Raw genomic sequence first — 13,225 nt, 5'->3', positions numbered from 1 at the left:
AAAACAACACTGAATTATCATGTTTCAATTGTCAAATAGTCAGAAATTTTATAAATAAAGATAATTAGGTTTTGGTAGAGGAGAGGTTACATGTAGGAGAGGTAATCTCATATACTACTGGTAGGAATGTAAATGCTTACAACATTTCAACAACATTTATCAAAAGCCTTTAAAATACATTCATAGCCCTTGATCCAGGAATTCTACCTCTAGGAATTTATCCTGAGCTATAATTAACTAAGAATATGCATAAAATTATGGGGCTTATTAGAGCATGGATGTATAATGTACAGAGGAGAAAAATTGGAAGCAATCTAAATGTCCAACAATAGGGGATTGATTGACTTAATGGATAGTATGTATATTCAGTGGAATGATATGTAATCATTTTTAATGTTATAGAAGTGTATTTAATATGGGAAAATATTTACAATATGTTATTAAGTGGAAAAACCTAGTTATAAAACAATAATTAAAATATCCCATTTTTATTAAAATTAAATAGAAAAGTCTGGATATATATTTTTTCATAAAATGAAATATGAAACTAGAAATAATGGTTATCTCCAATCTTTATTTTGTTTTATCTATATTTTCAAATTTTCTATAACTATTTGTATAATTTTTAATGTTATCTTAAAAGAAATCACAAAATAAACCGTAAATCTCATTATAATCACTTCCCCATTTATTATAATCACTTTTATAAGCCTTTGGTAGTCATTTCCAGGCTATCTCTAGCCACATAACCTAACTCCACACAGAACTATTTGCCGTACTCTGAAGATGTTATCTAGAATACTTTTTATGCTTTTACTTATACGCCTCTGTTTATATGTTATATATAAAGGCAACCAGGAATGCCTTTCCCTGCTTGTCTACATATTTAAAATATTACTTGCCCTACAAAGGCTATAGCTCAAATATTATTTTCTTTCTGTGTATATTTCTATCATGTCATTTCTTTTCAACTGTTTTATAATGATATGTTTATGTATCATTTGTGAGCACTTTGAGGAAAGTGACCATTTCTTATTCATCTTTGTAGCTGCTTTGCCCAGCATGCTACCTGGCATTTAATAGGTTCTCAGGAAGCATAGGATTAATAAACAAATGAGGCCTTTCCCTCTATAAAGGCAGTTTGTTGCTACATTGCCTTCCTGTAGTACATGTTCACAAAGAGGTACAACATTTTATTATCCTAGTTCTTTGTCCCTTTCTACACCAAACCATTACACTGGGGCTGCAGGGTGTCTCCTTGGAGGTAGTACGTGTGACTTATTCAACTTTCTATCCCTAAAAGGTAAGGTACAATTTCTGGTACACAGTAGATGTCAGGTTGAATTTGAGGAACTGAACTGAATACAGTCTCCCTTTGTCAAGCATGAATTTTCCTGATTTGAAAATTTAACTCAATCAAAATATTTTCTTCTCATCTGGTAGAGCATGTGCCTACAGCCTGTGCTCGGGTTGATGCCCTGCGTTCCCATGGTTACCCAAAAGAGGCCCTCAGACTCACAGTGGCCATTATCAATACTCTGAGGTTGCAGCAGCAACGGCAGCTGGAAATCTACAAGCATCAGAAGAAAGGTATAGTGATCAAGAGCCATCTTAACTCCTTAGGCTGAGGCTGATGCGGACCCTCAGGGGCTGCAAGGCCTAGTACTTAATTTTCATTAAGTTTCCTGGTGTTACAGGGGCTAGGGGATTCTAGGTCATTCTCCTTGCTGTGTGGAGTGCCTCACTTTACCTCTATGAATATCAGTTTTCTTATCTGTAAAATGGGAATAATAATGCTGGCCTGCCTCTCTCACAGGACAGTTGAATCCACTAAGATCTGGTATGAGAAGATCTGTAAAGCTGTATCTACATATGTGTGCTGTCAGCAGGCAGCCTACATGCACACCACATGCCTCAGAGCTGGATGATGAGCTTGTGACCAGTCTCATCAACCCAGAGCAAGACAGTGAGGGAAGCTTTACTTTGAGTTTCAGGGCCAGTGTCTGAGAGAGACTGGTGAAGAGACTAATGGAGAGACCGGGCAGGGACAGAGAGCAGTGTGTCTCTATCACTCTCTGAAACCTTGACCTGCTTGTTTCCAGAACTGTTGCAGAGAGGAACCACAACGATCACAAACCTAGAAGGCTGGGTGGGCCACCCCCTGGATCCCATTGGCTGCCTGTTTCTCACTTTGACTGAGGCCTGCCGCCTGAATGATGATGGCTATCTGGAAGTGTCAGGTACAGGGGTCAGCCCTGAAGGCAAGCCGAAACTGCCCTTGGGAGCTCTCTTCTCCTCCATGACAGAGGCTGTTTTACCCCTCTTGCAGCCTTTTGGTCTCTTATCCAAACTGGACCTCCCCTGAGAGGTTTTCTTGGGATTGCTCTCTTTCCCACCTTCCTTTCCCACTCTGTGGACTGGCCCTGTCCTACTCACCCATTTTACTGTGCCAGCCTCAGTCTTCCTTTGCTCCTCTCACTTCCCTACCGTGTGAATGCCTAAAGAGTAATCCAAGGGGAATAAGAAGGGCTAGGGGGATTTGAGGAGTCAGAGGCCAAGTAGTCCTCAGAGTCTGGAAGGGGGAAAAAACTTCATCAGCAGTGTGTATACCTTGCGTAATACTCTCATGTTCCCCTTGAACATTCTCCTTTATGGTGGTTTTGTACCAAATTTACAAAACAGAAATAAAAGAGAAGTAATTTAATAAAGTCTCAAAGTAGCAAGGACTTGAGACAGAACTGATTCTTCTTTCCTTTATGCTATCACTGTATTGTATACATACATCTGTTACGGTATTTAGCACACTGCATTACAATCTGTTTACAAGTAAGTATCTCTTACTAGACTGTCAGGTCCCTGAATGCAGAAATTATGACTTATCATTGTGATCCTAGCACTTAGGGCAGTAACTCCCATTTAATAGTCTTCCATAAATATTTACCAGATGGAGGAAGGGGAAAGGAAAGAAATTAAGACTCTGGCTTTTACACCTGTGCTCTCCTCCTGAAACTTTGAACCCAAAGGTGGACCATATAAAGTACTAATAACATAAAAGTTGCAAATGTCACAAAAGTAATAGTTTAACTGGATGGATTTGGATTTCTGTGGGTAGAGATACAAGGGGTGGCCCCAATGCAAGGTAGGGGCTACCCTATCTTCCCTCTGATCCCCTGAAAAAGGACTCATCATCTTTGGTCTGTTTCATCTGCACAATGACACTTGCATCTTGAAAACCTGAAGTTGTACTTGGGGTTTATTTACCATAGACATACACTTAGCTCCTTCCACATACCAGGCCCTGGAGATGCCTCAGGCAGTAAGATAAAGTCTCTTTCCTTTAAGGTTCTTACATTCTAGTGAAGAGACAGACACAAAAATAGTTAATTAGTATTACATAACATTCTAGCAAAAGATTAGTATGATTGTATTCTTCCCCAGCTGGCCTAGCCAGATAATGCATTAGGAAGGAGTTAGGAATCTTTGTAACCCTGTATAACCTTTTTTCAGTATATTTGTCTTACTGTTCTGGTGTTTGACTCAGCTTCCCTGTGTTAGCTCTTGACCAAGCTGTATTCCAAAGTGTGGGGGGAAGAGAGGCAGAAAAATCCATGGGGCCTGACCTACCGAATCCGGTGCCCTGTTGTCCTCAGATATGAATGAAAGCAGAGCCCCTGTGTACCAGCATGTGCCTGTGGCTGCAGGCTGCCCAGACAGCAGTGAGTCCTACCTGTCATTGGCCATGGAAGTTGCTCTGATGGGGATGGGTCAACAGAGGGTGATGCCTGAAGGCCTCTACGCACAGGACAAGGTGTGCCGCAATGAGGAGCAGCTCCTGAGTCGACTCCAGGAGCTGCAGCTGGATGATGAGCTAGTGCAAACACTGCAGAAGCAGTGCATCTTACTCCTGGAAGGTAAGTAGAGAAGGGGCTATTGTCACCGAGTCTTAGGCCTGTGACTCTGGGTTCACCTCTCTAACAGAGCACAGGTATAGCAACATTTTTAACGTTAAAGTATAGTGAAGGTTCTTATGGCTAGCAAACACATGTGGGATCCTAAGGCTGAAGTCCAGGCAGACAAATAAAAGCATACAGATAAATAACTGGCTGGCTTATCTTCTTCCTGCAGGAGGCCCCTTCAGCGGTCTGGGAGAAGTCATCCACCGAGAGAGTGTTCCCATGCATACCTTTGCCAAGTATTTGTTCTCAGCTCTGCTGCCTCATGATCCAGACCTGTCCTATAAATTAGCCTTACGTGCCATGAGGTGGGTAGCCCTTTCCTAGCCCAAATGCCTCCACTAGACCAGAAGTCTCAGATGTTCTTTTTCTTCGTTTATCTCACTTTCTTCTCTTTCACTCTTTCTCTATTCGATTGGACCTGCCATCAGCCTGCCCTAAAATGCTTCAGATATTTTCATACGATCTAGGATTCCTATCTGGGATGCCTCGCTGGTGACGCACTTGCTCCCTGGCTGCATTCTCAGTCAACTGTCTGAGGAAGTCTCTGAATTTTTAACAGATATAGAGCACCCAAGGCCTGAGTCTCTTTGTTCTGGGCCCAGTTTGGCAGCTTCACAAGGGGTTTGAGCCTTTCCATACCTAACTGAGAAATGGTTCCCAGGCATAGGTCACCAGCTACATCTGGGGAAGTAGAAGTAAGTTTTTCTATATCAAGACTTGAGAACAATGAGCTATGGGCATCCTGTTTCCAAACTAGAATAGGATCCTTGGTTCAGGCAGGTGGACCTCTAGGATGCAGCAGAACATACAGAAGAAGAATTTTAGTTCGGCTCTAAGGCTGAGAAAGCTCCTCAGCTCAACCAGAAAGGACTGCTGAGGATTACTTGGCATATATTTCTTATGCTTTTAAAAATAATCTTATGGTTTTTGAACTGTCTTTCAAATCCATTTGCAGTAAGAACTATTCATCTTGAGTTCTACAAGTGCCCAGGCACTCACCTCATATAAAGTACGGTACCATAGGTTTTAAAACCTTCAAAGTTCTTCATTAACCCTTTCCTGCCCAATTCCTCCCCAGCAAAGAACAAGCTGCTCTAAGGTGACTCCAGATGGCAAGGGTCTGGGTGATAGCTTATGACTCTCCCTGGGTCTTCTAGGTTACCTGTTCTAGAAAACTCAACTTCTGCAGGCGACACTTCCCACCCTCACCATATGGTATCTGTGGTGCCCAGCCGTTACCCTCGCTGGTTCACGCTTGGACACTTGGAATCACAGCAGTGTGAACTGGCCTCCACCATGCTGACTGCTGCCAAAGGTGAGCATAGAAAGACCTAAGGCTCCAGCACCCCCAGTATGCCTGCCCAGAGAAGCTATCTGTCCTCCCCTAAGCACTTATAGTGATAGGGATCCTCACTTTGATTACTGCTATTAGAATGAACACCTGAGTCCAAGCCAAAGTTTTGCTGTAGTTACTAATTGTAGGACTCTGAGTACAGAGAATCAGATCATCTTTAAGGTAACTTCTAAATCTAACCTTCCATATGATAAAGTCACTTTACCTTTCTAAGCCTCTGGTTTAAAAATCTATAAAATGGGGGGCTTCCCTGGTGGCACAGTGGTTGAGAGTCCGCCTGCCGATGCAGGGGACGCGGGTTTGTGCCCCAGTCCGGGAAGATACCACATGCCGCGGAGCGGCTGGGCCCGTAAGCCATGGCCGCTGAGCCTGCACGTCCAGAGCCTGTGCTCCGCAACGGGAGAGGCCACAACAGTGAGAGGCCCGCTTACCGCAAAAAAAAAAAAAAAAAAAAAAAAAAAAAATCTATAAAATGGGGATCATTGTCAATGACCTGTCAGCGTCCCAGGGCCATTGGAAGATCTACTGAAGTGCTGGAGCTCCAAATCTCTTTACAGATATGAGAGTTTATGATTTTTCTAGGGCCCCTGGTCAAAAGATAAGCAGTCCAGAGTGACTCAGGTTTTTAAGCTCACATACATCATGTTAGTTATGTAGGTTTTATCACAAAGAGAAGTGAAAATAAGCCCCTGAGAAGTTATAATAAAATACTAGCTACCATGGACTATGAATATTTTTCCAATACCAGGAAACTACATGAGTTTTTAAAAGCACTTTTTAAATTTAAAATTACTTTATGTTGTGTCTTCTTATTGCAAAAAAAATGCATGCTCATTGTAGAAAAGATAAAAGATACAGATAAATCAATATAAAAATGATCAAAAAACCAATACAAAAATTAAACAAAATATGATCAGTCAGTTTACAGAAAAGAAGATACAGATGACTTTTAAACAATTAAAATGCCTGGCCTCACTGGAGAAATACAAATTAAAATTACCCTGAGATAACATTTTTCACAAATCTTATTGGCAAAAGTAATAAATTTGACAATAGTCATCCATGTCGGAAGTGGGGGTGGCAGTGGCCTGGCATGGAGTGCCTTTTCCAAGCAGGATAAGGATGACTGCAAATCCAGGATGCTCAATGACCTCAAGCACAAGAAATATGGAGAAAATTATACCAAGGCACATCATAATCAAATTGCTTAAAACCAGTGATAAAAGGGAAAATCTTACTTAAAAGCAACTAGAGGGAAAAAATACACATTACATAAAAAGGACAAAAGATAAGTATGAGAGCAGGTTTCTCATTAGAGGCAGTGTAAGCCAGAAGACAGTGGAGAAAAATCTTTAAAGTACTTTTTAAAAAAACTTTTGACCTAGAATTCTATACCAGTGAAAATATCTTTCAAAAACAAAGGTGAAATAAAAATCTTTTCCAGACAACCACAGTTGAATTAGAAATCAATAATAAAAAGATATATGGAAAATCCACCGAAGTTTTGGAAATTAAACCACACACTTCCATATAACTCATTGGACAAAGGGAAAATAACACAAGAAAATTAGAAAATATTTTAAACTGAATGAAAAAGCACAACATATAAAAATGTGTGGATTGGATCTAAAGCTTTACTTAGCAGGAAATTTTTAGCACTTAATACCTATATTTGAAAAGAAGAAAAGTTTCAAATCAGTGATCTCAGATTCTGCCTTAAGAAGCCAGAAAAGGAAGAGCAGATGAAACCTAAAGTAAGCAAAAGAAAAGAAATAATAGAGATTAGAACAGAAATCAATGAAATAAACTATAGAAAAACAGACAAAATCAATGAGACAAAAAGCTGTTTCTTTGAAAAGATAAATAAAATTGAAATCTTTGTCCAGACTTATCAAGAAAAAATGAGAAGACAAAAATTACCAACATCAAGAATGGGAAAAGTGACATCACAACAAATTCTAAAGGCATTAAAATGTTAATAAGGGAATATTATGAATAACTTCATGCTAATAAATTAAACAACATAATGAAATAGACTAATTTCTTCATAGACGCAAACTACCAAAGTTCACTCAAAAATAAATAAGAATTAGCTAGGTATATACCCAAAAGAATTGAAAACATGGACTTAAACAGATTATTTGTACACCAATATTAATAGCAGCACTATTCACAGTAGCCAAAAGTTGGAAATAACTCAGGTATCCGTGAACAGGTGAATGGATAAACAAAATGGAGCATATGCACACAACGGAATATTATTTAGCCATAAAAAGGAATGAAATTCTGATATATGCTACAACATGGGTGAGCCTTGAAAACATTATGCTAAGTGAAATAAACCAGACACAAAAAGACAAACATTGTATGATTCCACTTATATGAGTTACCTAGAATAGCCACAGTGAAGAAATAGCAATAGATGCTAAGCTAGTGGTTGAACATTTGATGAGGAACAGGATATTTACATAGTTTCAAAGTATCTCTCTACAAATTTGGGATGATGAGAAAGTTCTGGAAATAGTGGTGATGGTTGCACAACAATGTGAATGTCTTTAATGTCACTGAATTGTACCCTTAAATGGTTAAAATGGTAAATTTTATTATGTATATTTTACCCCAGTAAAAAGAAAAGAATTTCAAAGAAATTGAATTGGTAGTTAAAAACCTTTGAAAGAAAAGAAAGAAAATCCAGGACTAAATGGTAAATTCTACCAAACATTTAAGGAAAACATAACAATTCTGTATAAACTCTTGCAGAAAATTGAAGAGGAGGAAGTATTTCCCAGCTCAGTCTATAAAATCAGCATTATCCTCACACCAAAATCAGACAAAAAACTATTATAAAAAAGAAAACTCAGAATAATATCTCTCATGAGCATAGGTGCAAAAAATCTTAATAAAAATTGTAACAGATTGAATCCAATAATGTATAAAAAAGGATAATATATTGTAATAAGTAGGGTTTACCCCCAAGAATGCAAGGCTGGTTTAACATTCAAAAATCAATCACTGTATTTCACCATACTAATAGAGTAAAAAAGAATACCCATATGATCATCTCAGTAATATGGAAAAAGAACCTGATAAAATCCAACATTTATTCCTAATAAAAACAGTTAAAACCCTCAACAAACTAGGAATAGAAGGGAACTTCTTCAACATGATAAAGGGCATCTATAATACAGCTACCCTTATACTTAATGGTAAAAGACTGAATGTTTTCTTCCTAACATCAAGAATAAGGCAAAGATGTTTACTTTCACCTCTTCTATTTCAATATTATACCGATGATTTTAGCCAGTACAATAAAACACTAAAAAGAAGTAAAAGCTATCCAGATTAGAAAGGAAGAAGTAAAACTGTCTTTATTCTCTGATGACATTGATTGTCTATGTAGAAAATCCTATGGAGTCTACAAAAAGCTATTAGAACTAATAATAGATTTAGCAATGTTTCAGGGTACAAGATCAATATACAAAAATCAATGGTATTTCAATATACCAGCAACAAACAATCAGAAACTGAAATTTTTTAAATTATCATTATAACATCAAGAAAACATGAAATACTTGAGAATAAACCTAGCAAAATATGTACAAGAAAATCATACAATGAAGATCGTAAAATATTGCTGAGAGAAATTAAAGAAAACCTAAATAAATGGGACATACTGCACTCATGGATTGGAAGACAGTATTATTAAGATGTTGATTCTCTACAATTTGATATGTAGATTCAGTGTTATCCAAATCAAAATCCTAATAGGCTTTTTGGAGTAGAAATCGATAATCTGATTCTGAAATTCGTACGGAAATTCAAAGGACCTAGAGTAGCCAGAAACAACTTTGTGAAAGAAAAATAGAGTGGGACGACTAACACCACCTGATTTCAAGACTTATTATAAAGCTGTAGTAATCAGCAAAGGGTTATTGGTGTAAAGATACACAAATAGATCACTGAAAGAAAATAGAGTCCCAATACAGATCCACATATATGTGGCCAATCTATTTCAGTAAAGGGGCAAAACCAATTTAGTTGAAGAAAATGAAGGTCTTTCAACAAGTGGTAAAACATACACAAAAATTAGCTCATGATGGATCAAGGACCTAAATGTAAAAGCTAAAACTATAAAACTTTTAGAAGAAAACACAGGACAAAATCATTTTCATTTTTAGTTAGGCAAAGATTTCTTAAATACAACACTAAAAGCACAATCCATAAGAGAAAAAAATTGATAAATTCGACTTACCAAATTAAGAACTTCTGCTCTGTGAAAGTTACTATTGAGAATGAAAAGATAAGCCACAGAGGGGGAGAAATATTTGCAAATCACATATTTCATAAAGGACTTGCATCCAGAATATGTAAAGAACTCTCAAAACACAATAATAAGAAAATGAACAACCCATTTTTATTTTTTTTTTCATTTTAACATCTTTATAGGAGTATAATTGCTTTACAATGGTATGTTAGTTTCAGCTTCACAACAAAATGAATCAGTTATATATATACATATGTTCCCATATCTCTTCCCGCTTGCGTCTCCCTCCCTCCCACCCTCCCTATCCCACCCCTCCAGGCGGTCACAAAGCACCGAGCTGATCTCCCTGTGCTATGCGGCTGCTTCCCACTAGCTATCTACCTTACGTTTGGTAGTGTATATATGTCCATGCCTCTCTCTCGCTTTGTCACAGTTTACCCTTCCCCCTCCCCATATCCTTAAGTCCATTCTCTAGTAAGTCTCTGTCTTTATTCCTGTTTCACCCCTAGGTTCTTCATGACATTTTTTTTTCTTAAATTCCATATATATGTGTTAGCATACGGTATTTGTCTCTCTCTTTCTGACTTACTTCACTCAGTATGACAGACTCTAGGTCTATCCACCTCATTACAAATAGCTCAATTTCGTTTCTTTTTATGGCTGAGTAATATTCCATTGTATATATGTGCCACATCTTCTTTATTCATTCATCCGATGATGGACACTTAGGTTGTTTCCATCTCCGGGCTATTGTAAATAGAGCTGCAATGAACATTTTGGTACACGACACTTTTTGAATTATGGTTTTCTCAGGGTATATGCCCAGTAGTGGGATTGCTGGGTCATCTGGTAGTTCTATTTGTAGGTTTTTAAGGAACCTCCATACTGTTCTCCACAGTGGCTGTGTCAATTTACATTCCCACCAACAGTGTAAGAGGGTTCCCTTTTCTCCACACCCTCTCCAGCATTTATTGTTTCTAGATTTTTTGATGATGGCCATTCTGACTGGTGTGAGATGATATCTCATTGTAGTTTTGATTTGCATTTCTCTAATGATGAGTGATGTTGAGCATTCTTTCATGTGTTTGTTGGCAGTCTGCATATCTTCTTTGGAGAAATGTCTATTTAGGTCTTCTGCCCATTTTTGGATTGGATTGTTTGTTTTTCTGTTATTAAGCTGCATGAGCTGCTTATAAATTTTGGAGATTAATCCTTTGTCAGTTGCTTCATTTGCAAATATTTTCTCCCATTCTGAGGGTTGTCTTTTGGTCTTGTTTATGGTTTCCTTTGCTGCGCAAAAGCTTTGAAGTTTCATTAGGTCCCATTTGTTTATTTTTGTTTTTATTTCCATTTCTCTAGGAGGTGGGTCAAAAAGGACCTTGCTGTGATTTATGCCATAGAGTGTCCTGCCTATGTTTTCCTCTATGAGTTTGATAGTTTCTGGCCTTACATTTAGGTCTTTAATCCATTTTGAGCTTATTTTTGTGTATGGTGTTAGGGAGTGATCTAATCTCATACTTTTACATGTAGCTGTCCAGTTTTCCCAGCACCACTTATTGAAGAGGCTGTCCTTTCTCCACTGTACATTCCTGCCTCCTTTATCAAAGATAAGGTGTCCATATGTGCGTGGGTTTATCTCTGGGCTTTCTATCCTGTTCCATTGATCTATATTTCTATTTTTGTGCCAGAACCATACTGTCTTGATTACTGTAGCTTTGTAGTATAGTCTGAGGTCAGGAAGCCTGATTCCTCCAGCTCCGTTTTTCGTTCTCAAGATTGCTTTGGCTTTTCGGGGTCTTTTGTGTTTCCATACAAATTGTGAAATTTTTTGTTCTAGTTCTGTGAAAAATGCCAGTGGTAGTTTGATAGGGATTGCATTGAATCTGTAGATTGCTTTGGGTAGTAGAGTCATTTTCACAATGTTGATTCCTCCAATCCAAGAACATGGTATATCTCTCCATCTCTTTGTATCATCTTTAATTTCTTTCATCAGTGTCTTATAATTTTCTGCATACAGGTCTTTTGTCTCCTTAGGTAGGTTTATTCCTAGATATTTTATTCTTTTTGTTGCAAGGGTAACTGGGAGTGTTTTCTTGATTTCACTTTCAGATTCTTCATCCTTAGTGTATAGGAATGCCAGAGATTTCTGTGCATTAATTTTGTATCCTGCTACTTTACCAAATTCATTGATTAGCTCTAGTAGTTTTCTGGTAGCATCTTTAGGATTCTCTATGTATAGTATCATGTCATCTGCAAATAGTGACAGCTTTACTTCTTTTCCGATTTGGATTCCTTTTATTTCCTTTTCTTCTCTGATTGCTGTGGCTAAAACTTCCAAAACTATGTTGAATAAGACTGGTGAGAGTGGGCAACCTCGTCTTGTTCCTGATCTTAGTGGAAATGCTTTCAGTTTTTCACCATTGAGGACGATGTTGGCTGTGGGTTTGTCATATATGGCCTTTATTATGTTGAGGAAAGTTCCCTCTATGCCTACTTTCTGCAGGGTTTTTATCATAAATGGGTGTTGAATTTTGTCAAAAGCTTTCTCTGCATCTGTTGAGATGATCATATGGTTTTTCTCCTTCAATTGGTTAATATGGTGTATCACGTTGATTGATTTGTGTATATTGAAGAATCCTTGCATTCCTGGAATAAACCCCACTTGATCATGGTGTATGATCCGTTTAATGTGTTGTTGGATTCTGTTTGCTAGTATTTTGTTGAGGATTTTTGCATCGATGTTCATCAGTGATATTGGCCTGTAGTTTTCTTTCTTTGTGACATCCTTGTCTGGTTTTGGTATCAGGGTGATGCTGGCCTCGTAGAAGGAGTTGGGGAGTGTTCCTCCCTCTGCTATATTTTGGAAGAGTTTGAGAAGGATAGGTGATAGCTCTTCTCTAAATGTTTGATAGAATTTGCCTGTGAAGCCATCTGGTCCTGGGCTTTTGTTTGTTGGAAGATTTTTAATCACAGTTTCAATTTCAGTGCTTGTGATTGGTCTGTTCATACTTTCTATTTCTTCCTGATTCAGTCTTGGCAGGTTGTGCCTTTCTAAGAATTTGTCCATTTCTTCCAGGTTGTCCATTTTATTGGCATAGAGTTGCTTGTAGTAATCTCTCATGATCTTTTGTATTTCTGCAGTTGTTACTTCTCCTTTTTCATTTCTAATTCTATTGATTTCAGTCTTCTCCCTTTTTTTCTTGATGAGTCTGGCTAATGGTTTATCAATTTTGTTTATCCTTTCAAAGAACCAGCTTTTAGTTTTATTGATCTTTGCTATAGTTTCCTTCATTTCTTTTTCATTTATTTCTGATCTGATCTTTATGATTTCTTTCCTTCTGCTAACTTTGGGGTTTTTTTTGTTCTTTCTCTGATTGCTTTAGGTGCAAGGTTAGGTTGTTTATTCGAGATGTTTCTTGTTTCTTAAGGTAGGATTGTATTGCTATAAACGTTCCTCTTAGAACTGCTTTTGCTGCATCCCATAGATTTAGAGCCGTCGTGTCTCCGTTGTCATTTGTTTCTAGGTATTTTTTGATTTCCTCTTTGATTTCTTCAGTGATCACTTCGTTATTAAGTAGTGTATTGTTTAGCCTCCATGTGTTTGTATTTTTTACAGATCTTTTCCTGTAATTGATATCTAGTCTCATAGCA

The 13,225-nt window shown here is 37.8% G+C and overlaps 1 protein-coding gene across 1 annotated transcript in view; it reads left to right on the top strand.

Moving 5' to 3' along the window:
• Positions 1-13,225, top strand: part of ZSWIM5 (zinc finger SWIM-type containing 5) — a 260,178-nt gene that overhangs the window by 221,989 nt on the left and 24,964 nt on the right. The window contains exons 7-11 of the mRNA XM_079903847.1: positions 1,444-1,590; positions 2,103-2,240; positions 3,651-3,911; positions 4,126-4,261; positions 5,114-5,271. Coding sequence (XP_079759973.1) covers positions 1,444-1,590; positions 2,103-2,240; positions 3,651-3,911; positions 4,126-4,261; positions 5,114-5,271 — 840 coding nt within the window. The remainder of the gene's footprint in view (positions 1-1,443; positions 1,591-2,102; positions 2,241-3,650; positions 3,912-4,125; positions 4,262-5,113; positions 5,272-13,225) is intronic.

Source organism: Stenella coeruleoalba (assembly GCF_951394435.1).
Source record: "Stenella coeruleoalba genome assembly, chromosome: 1".
In the NCBI taxonomy this organism is placed as follows: Eukaryota; Metazoa; Chordata; class Mammalia; order Artiodactyla; family Delphinidae; genus Stenella; species Stenella coeruleoalba.
This window is presented reverse-complemented; position numbering and strand designations above follow the sequence as displayed.